The sequence below is a fragment of the Callospermophilus lateralis genome, chromosome 9, assembly GCF_048772815.1.
Source record: "Callospermophilus lateralis isolate mCalLat2 chromosome 9, mCalLat2.hap1, whole genome shotgun sequence".
Classification (NCBI taxonomy): domain Eukaryota; kingdom Metazoa; phylum Chordata; class Mammalia; order Rodentia; family Sciuridae; genus Callospermophilus; species Callospermophilus lateralis.
In genome coordinates this window covers 50,324,494-50,343,245 of record NC_135313.1, presented here as the reverse complement: position 1 = coordinate 50,343,245, position 18,752 = coordinate 50,324,494, and the positions used below count along the sequence as shown (strand labels likewise).

The 18,752-nt window shown below is 32.2% G+C and overlaps 1 protein-coding gene across 4 annotated transcripts in view; it reads left to right on the top strand.

Annotated features, from left to right (window-relative positions):
• The window catches only part of Itprid2 (ITPR interacting domain containing 2), a 36,275-nt gene that overhangs the window by 1,629 nt on the left and 15,894 nt on the right, over positions 1–18,752 (top strand). For 3 of the 4 annotated variants that reach the window (XM_076865865.1, XM_076865866.1, XM_076865863.1), the window contains exons 3-9: positions 2,534–2,583; positions 3,458–3,514; positions 5,438–5,477; positions 5,563–5,661; positions 6,866–7,074; positions 7,920–8,620; positions 15,337–15,409. In XM_076865865.1, the coding sequence (XP_076721980.1) occupies positions 2,534–2,583; positions 3,458–3,514; positions 5,438–5,477; positions 5,563–5,661; positions 6,866–7,074; positions 7,920–8,620; positions 15,337–15,409 (1,229 nt within the window). The remainder of the gene's footprint in view (positions 1–2,533; positions 2,584–3,457; positions 3,515–5,437; positions 5,478–5,562; positions 5,662–6,865; positions 7,075–7,919; positions 8,621–15,336; positions 15,410–18,752) is intronic. The other variant, XM_076865864.1, reaches the window with a different exon arrangement.

Sequence of the window (18,752 nt, the reverse complement as noted above, 5' to 3'; positions counted from 1 at the left end):
GCTTTTGAGGATATTTTTGCTTTCTCAATTTAGGTTTGTCTTAATGTTTTCTTTAAGCATTAGAATGGGAAGTTATTTGGTTTTGGGTTTTGAAAAGTTGATTCTCCTGTATGCCAGTTTACTTTTTGTCCCCTAATGACAAATATTGGCTATTACTCTATTAATATACTGTTTTGATTAATTGACTGGAGCCTTATTGAATCTCTTCACTACAGAATTTCTTAATTTTAATTAGGGGTGTTATAGACACTGCTGAAATAGTATAAAATATATGGAGATTCTCTTTCAAGATACACAGAGGTGAATACACTGTTTGAAGTCACCCCCAGATTAACAATCTAGCTCTGACTTAACCCCCTCATTTCCGAAGTGGCTCTACTCAGCAGGATTAAGAAATCATAATAGTGTGCCACTGGTTTATTTAATTGTTAAACACCAAAATAGGTTAAATTTTGAAAGGTTGAAATTTTAAGAATCTTCTGGACATTTTAGGAGAGACTTTGTAAAACCAAATTTTTCAACTTTTCTCTTACAAAAGTGACTGAAGAGGATGTTTTGTTATTTTTTTCTCAGGCCTTTTAAACCTGCAATCTCAGTCTTGATTTAAATATAGTCCTAAATACAGTATTGACTTACTCTTGGTGTCTTAATATAGGTTTTGCCTTCAAAATAAGTTTGTAGTGTTTCATTGTTTAAATTCAAGTGCATATTCAAAATAAGTTTTAAAAGTTAAGAACAAGAGAAAAATAACATTTGTTTTATGATGTGTAGAAATTAAGATTGTGGAAGAAATCTTTTCAACTAGGTATTGAACAAGTGAATAAGTGTCCTTTGGGATAAATGCAATAGCAAAATGTTGACATTCACTGGGAAATAGTCACCCCTGAAAATTCCAAAAGTTTTGTTGCTGAACTTGATTTCTGTAGGAACATTCTATAAGCCTGCTACTCCTCTCATACATAAGTTTTTGTTCTTGTTCCTACAGTTGCACCTATTCTGTGAAAAAGTCCATTCATTTGTACTGGGGAAAGCTAGAACAAATAGTCTTTTAATGTTTCCATGTTATCATAGAGTTGACTGCTAGGATATGTATAACTGTATTTTTTTTTAATAGTTATTTAGAGTCCTTCCCAGAATTGGGCATTAACCCCCCCCCCCCATAAGTTCTCAAATATTCTTTGTTTTCTCATTGCTGTCCATATCCTGAATAAAGACACTGGGAGTTGAGAACCATTTCTTTTTTAACTAAATGGAAACAAATTACTTGAATTGTTATCTAAAAAGGGAGATTTTGATAGAATTTGGAGAGAGTAACTATAAAAGTGGAAACTTGTTTTTGAAGGAGAATACCAGCTATATTCTGCTTATTTGCCATTTTTTGTTAGTTCTCAGACCAGTGGAGACATCTGTGGCCAGAGTAATGCAGTATTTTGACCTAAGAAAGGAGCTAAAAGAAAGGGAAAAAGAAAGGCTTTTTAAAGGCATAGAGTTTTATTAAAATATATGCAAAAACTTAGCTTAAAGGTTTTATTAATATCTTTTTGACAATTGGTTGTGATTATTTTACATTTCAAAAACACTACTTTTCAAAAAACTACCACTGCATGTATATTTGCTTGCAGAAGATTTTAAATTTTAATTGGCATTTCAGTGAAATTTTTTTGAAACAGATGTTTTAATGATTAATCCCATGTCTGATATGAATTTGTAACAGGTGTCAATTGTTACTGAGAAAAGGTTTATATCCTAAAACAGAACTTGTAAAACAATGTTTCTTTCTATAACTTTGTTTTGAAAAAAAAGTAAAAGTATTTTTGTATTTGAATAAAGAAATTTCTAAATTATATTTGGACAAGAAAAATGTGAAAAATTTTTAGCTGATTCTTAATGTTTATTCTCAAGTCAGATTTTTTAGTAATTTTCAGAATTAAATGAAAACAGTATGGAATTTTTAGTTTAAAAGGAAAAAGTGAATTTCAGGATTCTCCATTTATATCAGAAAATGTAGTTGCTGGTGTAGAGGAGTTACCGCATGTTGCTTAGAAATGCTAGTGATAAATTGACAGATGAGGTTTAACCAAACTATTGAACCTCATTTCTAAGTAGATTCTTAAAATTTTAAATATGACTAAGTTTTAATTTACCTGCTACTGAAGATTTGTTTTCTTCTAATTTTGTTTTTTGTTTCTGTGGAAAGGATTGAGAGGAACAGATATTTTCTAAATTTATACTGTCATTTTTATTCCCCCCGCCCCAAGAAAATGCCACTTCATATTATTTGTAATTACTATTCTTGTTCTTAATTGCTGGCAGATCAGATGTGATTAAGTCATTCCTGGTGAACTGACTTGACTATCGGTATTTACTTAGTTAGAAGGATATTACTTATGTAATGCATCCACATTCCTGTGTGTTGGGAGAAGAGCTAAATTGCTTAGAAGCTTGCTTAGCTATAACTTTTTAAGTAAGGCTGTGTGTGACAGTTCTCCAGACACTTTTCACAAGACGGGCTTCTATGTTTTTGTGGTTTTAGTACACCTTTGGGAGCCTCATTGGATGAGCAAAGCCCTGGGACACTGAAGGGTAAGACAAAGTTGCTCTTTTAAGCCTTTTTAAAAAATATATATTTTTATTTTTTATGAGGGTCCTCCTTCATTTGTAATCTGAGTGAAAGTGTACGTATCAATTAAAAAAATGATCTTTATAAAAGAGGCTGTTCTTAGCTAGAAGCTCAAAGGGAGAAACTATTATTAACCAAAAGACAGAGGAAAGTTTAAGCAAATTACCAAACCTTTCCACAATATATGATGGTGGCATGGTTAGGCAACATAAAGGCTACATATAGAAATCTAATATGGAAACATAAGGGAAATGTGAGGAGTGCACTATGTCAGCTTTAGTGCAACATTTCTTTGCTTACATTAACTAACATTGCCACACCTGAAATTTTACCACCCGTGCAAGACAGAATTCTCAAGTTCAAAGTACAACAAGAATGTGCAGGTAGTGGCAAGGCATATAAAAACATTTACAGTGTCAGGAAAATCTAGCTTGAGCTCCTGGCTTAATGTGAAAGGGGCTAAGAGGTATGATTGCTCCAGGATCTGGTTTTCCATGAAACACTTGGGTAAGATACATTATCTACTTGAACATCTTCAGAAGCTTAAGTATAATAGGCTGTATATCTAGCTGCTGGGAGCTTTACCTAGCCACAAACAGGGTTTCATGAACTAAAAGCTTATGCTTGCTTCTTAAAATTATATGATCATCATGATCTCTGAGTACATTGACGTCTGAGTTCATTCATGTCTGAGTACATTCACGTCTGATGAAATGTTTTGCTTGAGCAGTTTGTGTTAACTAAAATAATGTTTTTTTTTTTTCTTTTCTTTTAACATGGGTGTGGGGAAGAGTAGATCACCAGGATGAATTTTCTGAATTTTCACATTTCTTTCAGGTGTGCTTGTGAGAAATGGAGGAAGTTTTGAAGATGATTTGTCATTGGGAGCTGAAGGTATGTTTGTTTGGAAGAATTGTATTTTCATGGAGGTTTTATTTTATTATTATTTTTTTTTAATTGTGGAGTGCTTTTAAGTTTATGATACTCAGTGCTAAGCTTAAAGATATGGAAAATGGCTCAGACATGTTGCACAGTACCTTTCTTTTATACATTAATAATCTAGTCATGGTCTCTGAGATACCTATAGAGATGGTGCAGGAACACCATTGTGAAATGAGTATGTCTGTATCTTCCCTGGACTTAAATGCTTAAAGGCACTGTTTGTGACAAACCGTGGCGCTATAACTGAGAGTAGGGTCCTGAAGAAGGAAGGAAGCTTAAATATTTATACACAGAAAACTAAAGTGAAGCTTATTTTTAGTATGGACTTATGTCATGCAGCTGCAGCTTGTCTTTCTCCTTGCATTTAAATGTCTCCTTTTTCTCCTTCCTCTTTTTCCTGATTTTTAGCAGATTAAAGAACAAAGAAAATGGCAGAGTTAATGGAAATTAATTAGAAATCATTGTGCTCATGTCTATTCCAGACTACATAGAGTATTTTAAAAGTGTGTTGTACTGCTTTTACATTTCCATAGTTAGTGTTTTCCTGTGGGCTTATAATAAAGTTTTTCACTATGTAAAATTAAGAATTTAAAAATTATTTTAGTAGTATTTTAATTGGAATTTTATAGCTCATTGTTTGTGCTTTATTTTATCATTTGACAAGGTTTCTAAACTCTAAAGTTCTGTTATTAATAGTGCATTTTTTGAAAGAATTTAAGAATTTTGTTAGCTGTTTAAAAAATATGTTGATAAATAGTGAATATGTGCACTGAATAATATCTTTGATCTTCTGTTTTAAATCTAATCTGTAAGATTACTAATTTAGAACCTTTTAACATCCAAAAGTCTAGAAAATGTGAATATGTTTTTATTATTTCTGTTAACATGTTAATATGAAAGGAGCAAACTCCTTAAGAGCTTCAACTTCCTGATTCTCACTCAGTGCACTAACATATTTTTAACCCCTTACTAAAATGCATTTCGACATTACTGTAAATAGCACTTTTGATATCTACCTTGGTAGATATTGAATGATTGAATGATTTTAGTGAAAATCAAAACCTAATAAGGAGTCCCATAAATGAATATACTTATTATGTTGTTTTTCTGAAAATTACTTTCAGGGTATTTTTCATTTCTTGAATAAAAATTTACTATGTGCTATGTGTCAGGTGCCATTCTGACATATGTTCAAAGAAACAAATTGTCATGATCTTGTGGATCAGAAATGAAAAAAAATTTTAAGTGTGCTGAAATAGTTTCTAATTAATCTCATTCTTTATATTTGCCCATTAAGGTTAATGAAGTAAATTTTATTGTAAAAATTAACATTAATATGTTTAGACCTTGTTAATGTAGAGCATAGTTAAAAGGCGATTTTTAAAATAATATTTGTACTGAAATGAGTAGAAATTTTCAGGTTGTGTGTATGAAAAATTATGTAACTTAAAAACACATTAGAAATAAATGAATACTATTAATACATTAAATAATGCTAAAACATGTTGTTCTTAAGGTATTTTTCATTAACAGATTTTAAACTTAATACCACTACATACGCTACATAATATGCATATCTTCTTCAATACTTTTTTCTAACCTGTTAAAGAAATTTAATTGGTTATCCATAGTTCTTTTTATTTTTAGCAATCAAGATTTATGGTGGCCAAAAAATGAAAACAACCTATCAAAGCTGCTGGTCCTGTTCTTATCTATATATTACTTTTAATGATGCAGATTTAATGAGCCAAGAAGAGACTTTGACATATTAGGCATTTGGCTATAATATTGTAGATAATTTGTTTCTTGATAATTGTGTTATCATCATTACAGTCCTTCTAATAAGTGTGCTCTACATTTGTTCTTTATCTGTAGCCAACCACCTCCATGAAAGTGATGCTCAAATTGAAAACAGGTATGTAACTATCTTGTTTTGTTCCATTTTAAAATGAAGAACATTAGTGAAAATAAAGTTTTATATTATTATATTATGTTTCTAGCAGTAATATCTTGGCCAAAGAGAGAAGACTTCAGTTTCATCAGAAAGGGAGAAGTATGAATTCTACTGGGTCTGGGAAAAGCAGTGGGACAGTCTCAAGGTAACTCATTCTGAAGTTATTGGTGGGGTAACACTGGGTAATAGTGAGCTGCTGGTCAGTTTTTCAATCTGAGATTTGACCTTAATAGAATGAAATCAGAAGGAACCAGAAGTGTTTCCTGGATTGGTATAACTGGCAATACATTCTTTTGTAACAAGCTGAGATTAAATAAAAAGCAACCAATAATGTTTATAATGTTGCTGGAATCCATTAGTAAATAAATACTTTGAGTCCTGTCAAACGGAAAAATAAACTGCACAGAGAAGTAACTTTTAATTGTAGAGAACCAAAATTCCCCATTTTGTTAAGGACTTGAGTTAACTCTAACATAAAAATCAGAATAAACCTTTCTGATTTAAAGCTGGATATTTAAGAATGAATTTCTCTTCCAAATAATAAATCAAAACGCTTTGAAATATATATTCAAATGAGCCTATGCATGGTCCTATGGAATCAGTTTAAACATACAAAATTTTGTATTGCAATCTGAGCATTTCTCTGAAATAGATTCAATTGTCTTCCTGTTCAAGTTCTATCTGTAATTTTTCTGGTGTTTTTTTTTTTCCAGTGATTTTTAGCTTGGATTATCACTGGTTTGTGAGGGAAGGATAATAAAAGTTTAATTCTCAACAGAATCAGGGCAAGAAGTTACCTTTGTACTTAACTTGTTTCCCCTACCTTACTCCTCCTACTTCCTGAGAGGACCTGTTGAGAGAAGAGTTTAAAGGAAGCTCCTCCTCCCTGTCTTTGAGATCAGATTGTTACCTTTATTGCCTCTCCTAGGAACACTCAGGTTTTGCAGCATGTTCCTCAGTACCAAAGTTCTACCAACTTCCTTGTGTGTTTTTCCATTTTTGTTACTTATGTCTTAATCCTTTTTCTGCCTCATCTGTCCTTTGGTTATTTTAATTGCTTTGCTGGGTGTCTCTTAAGATGACAGGAAAAATAAGGTGAGGAATCCTTAGAGAGTCTCTGTGTTCTTAGGGATTAGCTCTTTTTTTTCCCCAACACTGTCAAGCTGAGAGAATGGATTCTTTCTAAGGGCTATACATCCCATTAGTACACAGTGTATAAAAATGCAGAAATAATAGTTTAAAGAGCAGAAGCTGATAAAATGATTTCATCACAGGAAAGCAAGAATATAGATTTATATATAATGTGATGTGGAGTATAAATTTATACTTGTTTTTTTTTTTTATTATAGTGTTTCAGAATTATTGGAACTTTATGAGGAAGATCCTGAAGAAATTCTTTATAATCTTGGATTTGGACGAGATGAACCAGATATTGCTTCTAAAATTCCTTCCAGATTTTTTAATTCTTCATCATTTGCAAGAGGGATAGATATTAAAGTATTTTTGAGTGCTCAAATGCAACGGATGGAAGTAGAAAACCCAAATTATGCTTTAACAAGTAAGGTTTTTAAGCATTAGGATATTATTTGTTAAAATCAGCATCTATATAGCAAGGTGGTCTTTTTTTTAAAGGCTTACTGATTTTTAGGAATAGCACTGGAGAGTAATTAATAAGGTTTATTAACACTTGCTATTTTATTTAATCTAGATTTTTATTAATCTGTTGATAGAAGTTAAATTAACTATTCTTGCTCATTTCCCCAGTTCTTGACTCGCTTCAGTGCTACCATACTTTCTTGACCGTATGCTATCTCCACATTACATATGTCAAGAAGGAAAGAAGTAGGGTAGTAGACTTGTAGTATTAAATGAAGTCAGTCAGTCAATTTCAGGTGTTTCTCTGTAAATCTAAAGTAGTATGACCAATTTGACCATTTTACATGTTTGTTTATTTTTTCTTTGTTGATTAGTGGTTCAGAAACAGGATTCTCTAGGTGGTTTAGAATTCTAAGACCTCTAAATCCATCCCCATTAGGTCTAAAATGTATACTTGTTTGCATTTTAACTTTAGGAAAGCATTTGGAAGAATCTTAAACATCTAAGACATAAAATGAATCACACTGTAGATCAATAGCTAGTTGTATTTTATTCAGTATTGCCATCATGCTTTGTGCTTATTTCTGATTTGTATTTAAAAACGTAAATTCTAGTGTTTTAAAGTAAAAATCTTACTCTTTCTCCCTTCCCAGTAATGAGAAAAGGCTAAAATGTTAGAGAAGGAAAAAATATGATTGTGTAATATTTTTATGTAAGTTCAGTTACTAGAATTCTAATCAACACTATATGTTTAATAATATGTATTCAAAAACAAAAAATATAAATAATTATTTTTTCTTTTTGTAGGCCGCTTTCGTCAAATTGAAGTGCTTACTACTGTGGCCAATGCGTTTTCTTCTTTATATTCCCAAGTCTCTGGGACTCCCCTTCAGAGAATTGGAAGTATGTCCTCAGTGACCTCTAACAAGGAGACAGACTCGCCTCCACCTTTAACTCGAAGTAACACTGCAAATCGTTTAATGAAAACACTATCAAAACTGAATTTATGTGTTGATAAAACAGAGAAAGGAGAAGGTAGCAGTTCTTCCCCAGCAATTGAAAAAGGAAAGATTCCAAATGTTTCAGTGATCGAAGAAAGTGGCAATAAAAATGATCAAAAATCTCAAAAAGTTGTAAAGAAGAAAGACTCATCTTCTATGTTGGCTACTGTTAAAGAAGAAGCTTCAGGTGTTTCTGCAGCAGTTTTGGAGAATGCTGACACTGACAGACTTTCTGATGAAGCAAATAGTAAATATTTTAACCAAAAAACTGAAAGTGAACAGAGTAAAGAGACTCAAAGTCATGAGAGTAAATTGCCTGAGGAGTCTGTTGTAGAATCTAACTCAGGTGGTGATTTCAACATGTCCTGCCACAGTGAGTTGGAAAACAGCAGTGAACTGAAAAATGTCCCCATGTCTGCACTTGAAAAAGAGCCTTGTGCACCATTGACAATCCCATCCATAAGAAATATAATGACACAACAGAAGGACTCCTTTGAAATGGAAGAGGTAGGTTAAAAAAAAAAAAAAAAAAAAAAAAAAAAACTTACGGAGACCAGATTTATTTTTTTTATTTTTAATTAAATTTTTTTTTCTGTAGTTGTAGATGGACAGCACTCCTTCATTTTATTTGCTTATTTTATTTTATTTTTTATGTGGTGTGAAGGATCAAACCCAGTGTCTCACACGTGCTAGGCAAATGCTGTGCCACTGAGCTATAGCCCAAGCCCCTGCGACCAGTTTTAAATACTAATCTAGGAAGGAAAAAAGCCAAAAAATATGTGTGAAATTAGAAGTAGCTAATAGATTCATGCTAAAAAAAAAATTATACTAAAGTTGACTTTGTAGGTTTATGTTTCACAAACCAAGAGTTACAGAACTATGTGACATTGAAGCAGTGGGCTAGCTCATCAGGCATCTAGCTTTTCTGTCATTCACTAGGGGATATCTGATCTGAAACCCCCTTTTCACTTTCATGCAAGATGTTGATGTCCAAGAAAGCCCTGAGAGAACTTATTCAAATTCAAATCAGTATTGCATAATAGTTAAAAACAGGGGCTTTGAAATCAAGCAGGGCTTTGAGTTCTGTCTCTGCCACTGCTTGCCTTGTCTTTGTTGGATCTTTTCTTGAGGCATCTCAGTAGTAGTAAGGATAGGGGTGAAGGAGGCTCGGTGTTGGTGAAGGTCTTGTGCACCTCAAGCGGGCAATAAGGATCCTCTAGGCTTTGAAAGGCCACTTAGTAGGGTTTCTACAAGTGAGAAAGACCAACATGCAGTGACTTTTTTATTTCTACTCAGTGATATTCCTTCTGGTTAACATAAATTTGCAGTTGAACAAGGTAAAAACTATGCATTTTGATGAAGTTTGGCTAAAACTCCTTTTGAATGGTAGAAACTGATACTTATGAGTTGGAGCTGTATAGCCAGGGGCAGGAAAATGTAATTGTTGAGCTACCCACCTTGTGGGAGGCACTGCACTTGGTTAGCCTTTAAAGAACTGTATTTCTCAGTCTGGGAAGTATCAGTGTCGATCTTATGTTACACACGAGGGAACTGAGGCATATGTATGCTGGTAAAGAGTTGCAGCTATACATTGCACTGAAGGAATAAGTGTTATTTTTCTTTTTAAAAATTTATTATGAAACTCATTTTAGTGATTGTTCGCAGTAGTTTTAGAATCACATGTCATTATTTTAGGGAATTGGAAAGTAGGATAATTGATTCTGCCCATACATATCCTCTTAGGTAAATGTGTATCTCTCACATTAGTAAAGATTTTTCATTTATTTCAAAATTTCAACTGCTGATGTGATTATGTACCGTTTTTTGTGGTCATTGAATATGTTTTTTGATACTTTTATTACAACTAAAAAGTGAAATTTAAAGGGAACAGGAGAAGTCCTTTGGAGTATTTTACATTTTCTTATAAGCTACTTTCCATTTATTTCTTTTTATATTTTCTGTTTCTTTAATTCCTAACATAATTCATTTCTCATTACAATGAGTATGGAATATGATTATGATCAGTGCACTGAAACCTTTTATTTCACTGATTCCTTTTTGACTTTGTTTTGGTCTAAACTTGTCCTAGGATTCATAATTAAAGTGTAACTTCTTGTCTTCCATTAGGGTCCCTCTTCTGTGATAATTAGATGTGACAGATAGTTTCCTCATTTTAATACAATAACAGAATATAAAACTCTGTATAAAATCTTAGAGTGTTGGAAGTTTGACATGATGACTCAGATGGAACAATACTCTTACATGGGTATTTTCATATAAGCCAAATAAGTTCTTTTTAATTTCTAGAATTACCGAATCTAAACTATAAAATTTTAAAATAGCATACACAAAATGTCTTTTAAACATTTATAAAGTGCTAGATGCACTTTGATGACAACTTTTAATGATAGACTTTTCTTTTTCTTTTTTTTTTTTTTTTGCTCCCTCTGCTGGCTAAAACAGTTAATGAAAAAAGTAATGTGGATTTTTTTTTTTTTTTTTTTTTATAGTACAAGATTACATGTATTGGTAGTTGAAGACAATGAAAGATTTAAAAAAAAAAAATGGTCAACCATAGCTACATTGTAAATAGGGAGAAATTTAAGGACACTGATTCCTTGATTTTCAGATATATTTAAAATATGGATACAAACCTCCTAGAATTGTGTTTTTATCCCTTTGGGAACCTTAAAGAAAGCTTGTAGAACAATGGATAAAGAAGGGAAATAATGTGTTATTTTAATTTCCTCTTAAGCATGATTGACTCATATTGACAGATGAAGAGAACAATCTTATTGAAGCAAACATTTAGATCCCATTCAACTTAGTTTGTAACAATTTTCCTTAAGACTCTTTAGTTGAAGTTTGATTCCTGTTGTGAACTTTCTTCCTGTACAAGAGGCAAGAGAAACATAAGTTAGCACTCTCTTTCCCCCGGTAAGCCAGTACTCAGATTTCAGATTATCCCAATAGCAGCTGCTTTGGAACGCTAGAAGAAAGTATTCCAGATGTGGATGTGTTCATGAAGCTGGAGAAAGGAGGTAAGACTTGACAAGACCTGATAGTCACCAGGACCAGAGGGAGGAGATACTTAAATGTGAAGAGAGCTAATTAGATAACAGTACTGATCTAGATCTAGGAGAATGAAAGTAGCTGTTTCATTCATATCTGTCTGTCTATTTGGATAGATAGATAGATATTAAGAAGAAGAAAGAAAGAAAAGCAAAAGGAAAAAAGGTCAGAGACTATTTTCAGTGAAAAGTCAACTTGTTTTATAAAATGTTATAGTGTGTCCAAAATGCTACTTTCCAGTTTTCTAACTTTTGCTTTTCTTTTTCCTTGTGATACTTGGGAGAGTTTTCTAATTTTTATTAACTTGATTGGACAGTTCTTGTGTTCCTCCTGTTGGCTTATTTTGAATATATCATGTCAGTCCTCCAGAATCATAGATTAGTAGTATGACTGATTCACAGTTAAATCAAAGTGATCCTACCTAATAAGCAGTTGTTCGATTTTTAGGTATAAGAGAAAAACTTCTGTGTGTAAGAAAAGGCAAACGTTCATCTGTAAATTTCTGTAAACAGTTATCATATGGGTATCTTACTCTGCAAATGAGCTTCTGTTTAAATATAACCATTATTGGGAGTATATGCCGTCTTTTTTTTTTTTTTAAGTTACTGAAGTTTTAGTAACTCTTTCTAATGCTCATATTGATTGCTTATTTAAATAACATACCTCATTATTTTTAGCTGCTAAATTTTAGGATTTTTAAATTGCTTTATTGGTCTAAGTTAAAATTATTCCAAATCAATCAGATATTTGAAAAATAATTAAGTTGTTCCTTTGACTTTCTTAACTTTTTTTTTTAAATAAGAATATGAACTCTTAACATAATGACATCTGCACAGATGTCTGTCCTTCAAAACTCAAGTAACCACTGAGTTTTGTTACTTGTTCTTTATCTAAAATATCTTGTTAACTTTAAAAAAGTATTTACCTCACAGTAACAATAAGCTCTTTGTGTATGTGACTGTATGCACGTATGTGTTGTAAAATTTGAGAGCCTTACTTAAGATAAAAATCCACAAGTAATTGTAGAATCATAGACGAACTCAGAAAGGCATCTGTGAATTTATTTTCCCGTTTTCTCCCTTTATAGATGAGGAGTTTGTCCCCCATGCCCTGTAGCATTTGATATTGCTTTACAGCAGTAGTTCTCCCACCTTTCTAAGAGATGTAATATTCCCTTCTGTATCAGTACATGATGGGAAAGGGCAGGGGGTGGGCAGGGGTTCCTGCCAGTGGACAATGGAAGAAAGGAATTACCTGTCATACAGCTTTACTAATTTAGTGTTTCAGAGTACTTTCACTTATAGTCACATTTGATCAACCTAAGGACCTGTGATGTGAGAATTTTCATCTTTATTTTACAATCAAGAAAACTGGTAATTACCACAGATAAAAGAAATGGCATTAATGAGATTTGAATTCAATTTTTCAACAGATTGGCTACTTTTAACTACCCCATGCAATTTTCTGTGTATCAGATTGGTTGATAGGGTCAGATGTTGAACAAGAACTCAAGTCATCTGATGCATAGCCCCTTACCACTTGTTTGGAAAAACAGTGCTTTTTTTTTTTTTCACTCTTTTTGAGATTAAAAACTAATTAGTTATATTTTCTAAAGCTCTTAACTTTGATTTTATTTCAAAATTATAAACAAGATAAGAGCTGCCATCTCTTTAAACCCTAGAGGAAGGGCTGTGTGAATCTGAACATCCCACATTGCTGCCCTGTAGGATACATTATATAGTAGTATTGTACCTAGAAGATGCATCTTAGTCGAGATAAACAGAATAGTTGTTAAGAAACCAAAGTAAGTGCCTATCATATTGGGACAGTGATTCAGAAAGCTGTGGTCTTTGAAGTAATCCAAATGTGTGAGTTATTCTAAAGCTGTTTTCATCATCTGTAAATTCCAAAATGCAGAAACCAAGCAATTTTAGCATTTTGGTTTAGTAGGGATTTTTTTGTTCCCATTTTTAAATGAAAAATTTCACAAACTAAATTAGAGAAATAGTACAATGAACACCCATATTTGGTCATTCTTATCAGTTAAATGAAAGGCCAGCTGTAACAAATGATCAGCGTTCTACTGAGTATTTGCAGCCATCAAATAGACAAAAGCCTGTCATATGAATCTTGGTTCTATATTTGTATCATAATTTTTTGTAGAATACCCATCTCAAGTTTGACTGCTTTCTTTTGCATAATTATAACCAGCAATAAAACATGATAAATTAAGAAATTCTCCCACTATCACTAGCATGTCTTTTTTGGCTCAACAACTGTGTATTATGATTTTGCCGAGTGAGAATAATAATCCTGGCTTTAGTAGTTTTGTTAGTAAAATATAACCCTCTCAGCTTGCTTTTTAATGCCCCTTTTTTTTACAGTTAATGAAGGACTTTGTAATGAAAGAAGGTAGAGTAGATTCTTTGCCTAATGCAGCATCTTGAAGGATAGGACACTGAAGAAACATATTCATTAAAGTTATGTTATTTTGTGATTAATTTTATAAGTCTAGGGAAATAGAATATGTGATAATTCTACATTTAAAAGTGAGAGGTTATAATTACATAGTCTGTATCTAAGCCAAGTTTCTTAGAATATAGTCCCTTGGCTGTCTCTTATACTTTTTGATCTGATTGATACTTATTTTATAGAAAACTCCTTGAAGTAAGCTATGCCTCAATAATAGCTAATAATAGGTCTTTTGTTGACTATAAAAAGAAAAAAAATGCATTTTGTTCTCTTGCACACAAAACAATGGTTTTCCTGTTGAACCTTTGTCCACTACTTTGAATAATATATTATAATTGTAAATAATAGCAAAGAATGTTAGAACTTATTTTATATAATTTATTTACAGATGATGGTTTTCTATGACCACTATGCTTTTGGTTTCTAAAAGATTTAGACTGGTAACGTATGAGAGGCCCTGGGTTTGATCTCCAGTACCACATGATAAAAAGATTAATATGAGCTGGGATATAGCTCAGTGGTAGAATATTTGCTTATTATATGCAGGGGCCTGGGTTCCATCAACATACTGGAAAAAATAAAATAAAGATATAAGAGTTGAATTCACAAAAAATAAACATGAAAGAAAAAAAAAACATTCACAGACTTGAGTTTGTGAAACTATGTAGAACAAAGATATTATAAATCAAAGCAATTTTAAATTTGGTAATGATTTCTTTAATCTTTGGATTTGTTTTCATGTCGGCTTTTTTCACTTTTCTTCATATGGAATATTTTAAATAGTTTTATAGTAAAAAACTTAGCAGAGTTCTCTTTAAAACCTGATTGATGTTTGCTGTCTAATCTGTTAAAGTGTTCAAGGTTGAAAACCCCATGTTTGGTTAGTTTTCTCATCTTACTGGGGTGTTATTTACTCTTTAAATATTGATCATTATAGGTAACATCATGAAAATTAGCATACCTTCCCCTCTTTCAAATGTTTCCTCTTGATTTAGAGTTGTGTTAAAATAGATAAGAGTATTAGTGGGATGTAGACGGCAACTAGGGATCTGAAAATTTCCAAGTAATGTAGTTTACACTTATACAAAGACAGCAGAAGACAAATTTTGTAGATTTGATATTTCCTTTCAATAGAATTTTTAGGGACATACAACTTCCAGGATATTAAAAGAATATTCATATCAGAACAGAGAAGTCTTACACATGAGTGACACTTGATAACAGAAATTTGTGGGACTTTAGAAAATTTTATCATGGGAGCATGATATTCCATTTTTAAAGATCCAAGACTTGTAAACTACCTCAACTGTGTGTCAGTCAGAGCCTGCTGCAGTGAGTATATTAGCATCCCTCCTGGAATTGATTCTACTTTGAGGTTTAATATTTAGAGAACTTTTTTTGCTCTATTTTTCATCTAATAGCAACTTCTAGAAAAAAATCATTTATACATGCAGTTATTTCTCTTCATTAGCTAAAATGTTGAGTGCATTTTTGCTAACTGGAAACTAGATTAAAAAATAAGTTGTGGGTCTTTCTAAAAATTTTGAGATAAAATGATGTCTCTGAAGTATGTAATATATTAATGTACCTTAGGTTGATTTATTTAATAAATGGTTATCAAGAGATTATTCTTTTTGCTATAAGTTCATTTAGTTTGAACTACTTAAAATTCTTTTTAGGTTCAGAGTACAGAGGGAGAAGCTCCTCACGTTCCGGCCACTTATCAGCTGGGTCTCACCAAGTCCAAAAGAGGTAAGTAAACTGATAGTAGTTCCTGCACATGTTACCAAAGTGTTGTCAGTTGATCTGGAAAAGGTGTTTTACCTCTCTCTGTGTATAGTAGCAATAAGGGTAAAAAGATCCAAAACACAGGTAGACATGCTTCACTATCACTTGGTTATATATTTTTTTTTTTGTTATTTTCTTGAAGATTTTTATACTCTGAGATACTATTAGTTTGCTTATCCTGTAATGACCTCATTACACATTTCTGTGTGCTCTAAATATTTTTTCAGTTCTGCACAAGAATTCAGTGGAAAGTAACTGAAAGCAACAGATTAGGGCTGCTTTTTACATTGTTGTAATTGAAAAATGTGCTTGGATTATCTGTCTCTAATTTCCATTCAAATATGGCTCCTAACCATAGTACATGGGATATACCTCTGGCAAAAAAGATCAATCTCTTAGCAATAGTTAAACCTAGTTAAATTAAATTCAAACTATGGATCAAAGGTGAGAGGTTATAAACACTGTTCTTCTTGTGAATAATTAATTATTGACCAAAGAACCTTTGAAGCCATTCCTTTCACTTTAACTTGCAACTAGAAAAAGATGTCTGGTTTTAAATTTACAAAACTTTTGAAATTTAGGGAGAGAGAGAGGAAGAAGTTTAATTGACCACTAAAGGTAGGACTATTTATTTTTAAAACTTTACACATGCTGAACCACCCTGTTTGTTTTTTTTAAAAACAAAGATTTATATGTTCTAAGAATAGGAAATTACACGTTTTTCCTTCTAATCTCTGAAATTACTTCTTAAGAGACAATTCGAATGTGATATTTTTCTTTTACTTCAGTATGGTATTAAGGAAAAGAGCTCCACTGTCAATAGGTTACTATAGTTCTAGCCAGAAACAAAAAGAACTTTCCTATTTAAATTTCAGCCCTTTTTCAGTTCATAGATGTATATATGTGTTTCTGAACTGCAAGGAGGAATTTACCACATTCAGGAAGTCTGTGCTTTAGATGGATAGACAAGAGACACATTAGAAAAAGCAGCTTGCCATGTGTCACAAGGAGAGTGAAAAAAAAATTAAGTTGTTTCAAGAGCAAGGTCTAGGTGGTGGGAAAGATGGAACATGATTTCTACTAAGATCTGTACTTCTTCCTCTTAACAATTCTGGGTCTCTTATTTCTGGTGTCATAAGCAAAAATGTTACTGTCTTAATCAGACTTTTACAATTTAAAATGGTTTTGTGAATGAGCAATGGGAACTGAGAATAATGGTATTTTAGTCATTCGAAAGGTAGATTATCAAGTTTTGTTAACGTGGTATATAAGTATCTTAATCATAATTACAGAATTGGAATTACTGATAATATATTCCTTTCACAAGTTAATAAAATTGTACATACCATGTTACTAGTAGGACTTTTGAAGTTAAAATTAAAATTATCCTAATCTTAAATCCAGTTTGGCATTTTCACACTGTGAATGGACTAGAAAGATTTAGTGACTTATGTCACAAGCTAACATTTGGTAGATGTGTTGAGAGAAGTTCCACATTTTCTTCTTAGAAAAGATACACAATATTTTCCATAGTTTAGCAGAGAATATACAGGTTTTCTGTTTTGTTTCTTTATGATATGGGACAAATGTAGTGTCCAGGTTCCCCCCCCCCCATTTTAATGTTTTCTCTAACTTCCTGGTTTAAATTAGTAATATATCTTCAGGACAGAAGTTTAATCCTTAATTCTATTTTTGTCTGTGGAGAACTCTGTTTTTTGTGAAACAGAAATGCCTAAAGGAACCTAGATGGTGATTTATAGTATGAAACAGTTTCACTTACATTCTACTTAGCTCCTGAAGTAGTCCTGTGAGGTGGCAGAACTATTATTATCCCATTTGCAGAGGAGAGAAATTATTGCTTACAGTGGTGAAACAAAGCAGAAACTTGCACTGGAGCCTCCTTGTTCTTTTCACGGCAGACACCTCCTCTAGAGCCCAACCAGTATAATTAGGAGGTGACATGTGAGCCTTATAACAGGGCTCCACAACCTTGAGGGGAACTGGGTGCAGACCTTACTCTGCTACAGATTAAACAGATTTTAGCTGGGAGAACCTGAGTCAGCACTGGTTATTTTGGCTTCCCTGAGCCCTGTGGCAATGCTCTTTGCTTAACAAGATTTGACACTTTCACTTCTAAATCATTTATGTGACTGCTTAATTCTGTTGTTGCTTTAATGAAATATTTATCATTTATTCATTCAGCACACATTTATTATAGATTGTTCTAGGTACTGGAATATGAAGAATCAGTAACATTCTTGCCTTCAGAGACTCACAATCTAGTTTAAAAAACAAAAGACATGGAAACACATAATTAGGGGAATAAACTGCTATGCCACAAGGTATCATTTTGTAATTAATATAGTGCCTAATTAGTACTGATGATAACAGCCCATTACAATTCAGTTTTACAATTATTTCAGTCTTCTTAGATTTATCAAGGATATGGAATAATTTCTTGCATTTCATTATGCAGCTTTATTACTATCAAAACAATATTATAGAATTATTCTAAATTTTTAATGGGGAAAAATTATTCTATTCCATGAAACCTGAAGTTAAAGTGGGAGGGATATCAAGGAACTTTTGGATTTTATACAGTCTCATTATTCAGTTGTTTCCCTATATGGTTCAGGTCTTAAATGGTTGTGGATTTGGTAAACACACTTTATTTAGCCTGCTTTTGAAGTTCTGTGGAACCATGTTGTCTCATGAAGTGTCACTTTAGTAAATGTGATGGATGGAATGTGATCATGCTTGCTGTACTTAGTTGACCTTTTTACTTACTTAAAACATTTTTTAGGTTACAAGGAATTAGACTTTTGCTGCAAAATAAATAAATAAGTAGAAGGACTTTATATAATTAGCAATGTAATGAACTAGTTGAATATATTTGACTAAGTTACATGCAATTATTATGAAAGAATTGCTTCATGACTTTAAAATCTTTGCATGATTTAAAACATTGGAAATACTTTAAGTATGCTTGCATTTCAAATTGTTTTATTTAATTGGTTTTAACTTTGTTCTTATTTTCTTAGGAAGATGTAGACGTTTTGAAAATGTTCTATATTTAAACTTGTAATTTCCCTTCCTAAATATTTACATATTTGCATAATGTAAATGGTTTATTTGGGGACTTACGCATGTATTAGAACCATCTTAGAACCATCTTTTATTTCAGCCAATTTTACTCTAAGGATAAGACATTAATTGGATTTACCCAAATACATTACAATTAGAACTTAATTAGTAACTGAATAGAGAGAGTTTCTAGTAGAAAATCTGATTCAGTTTTTGTTTGAAC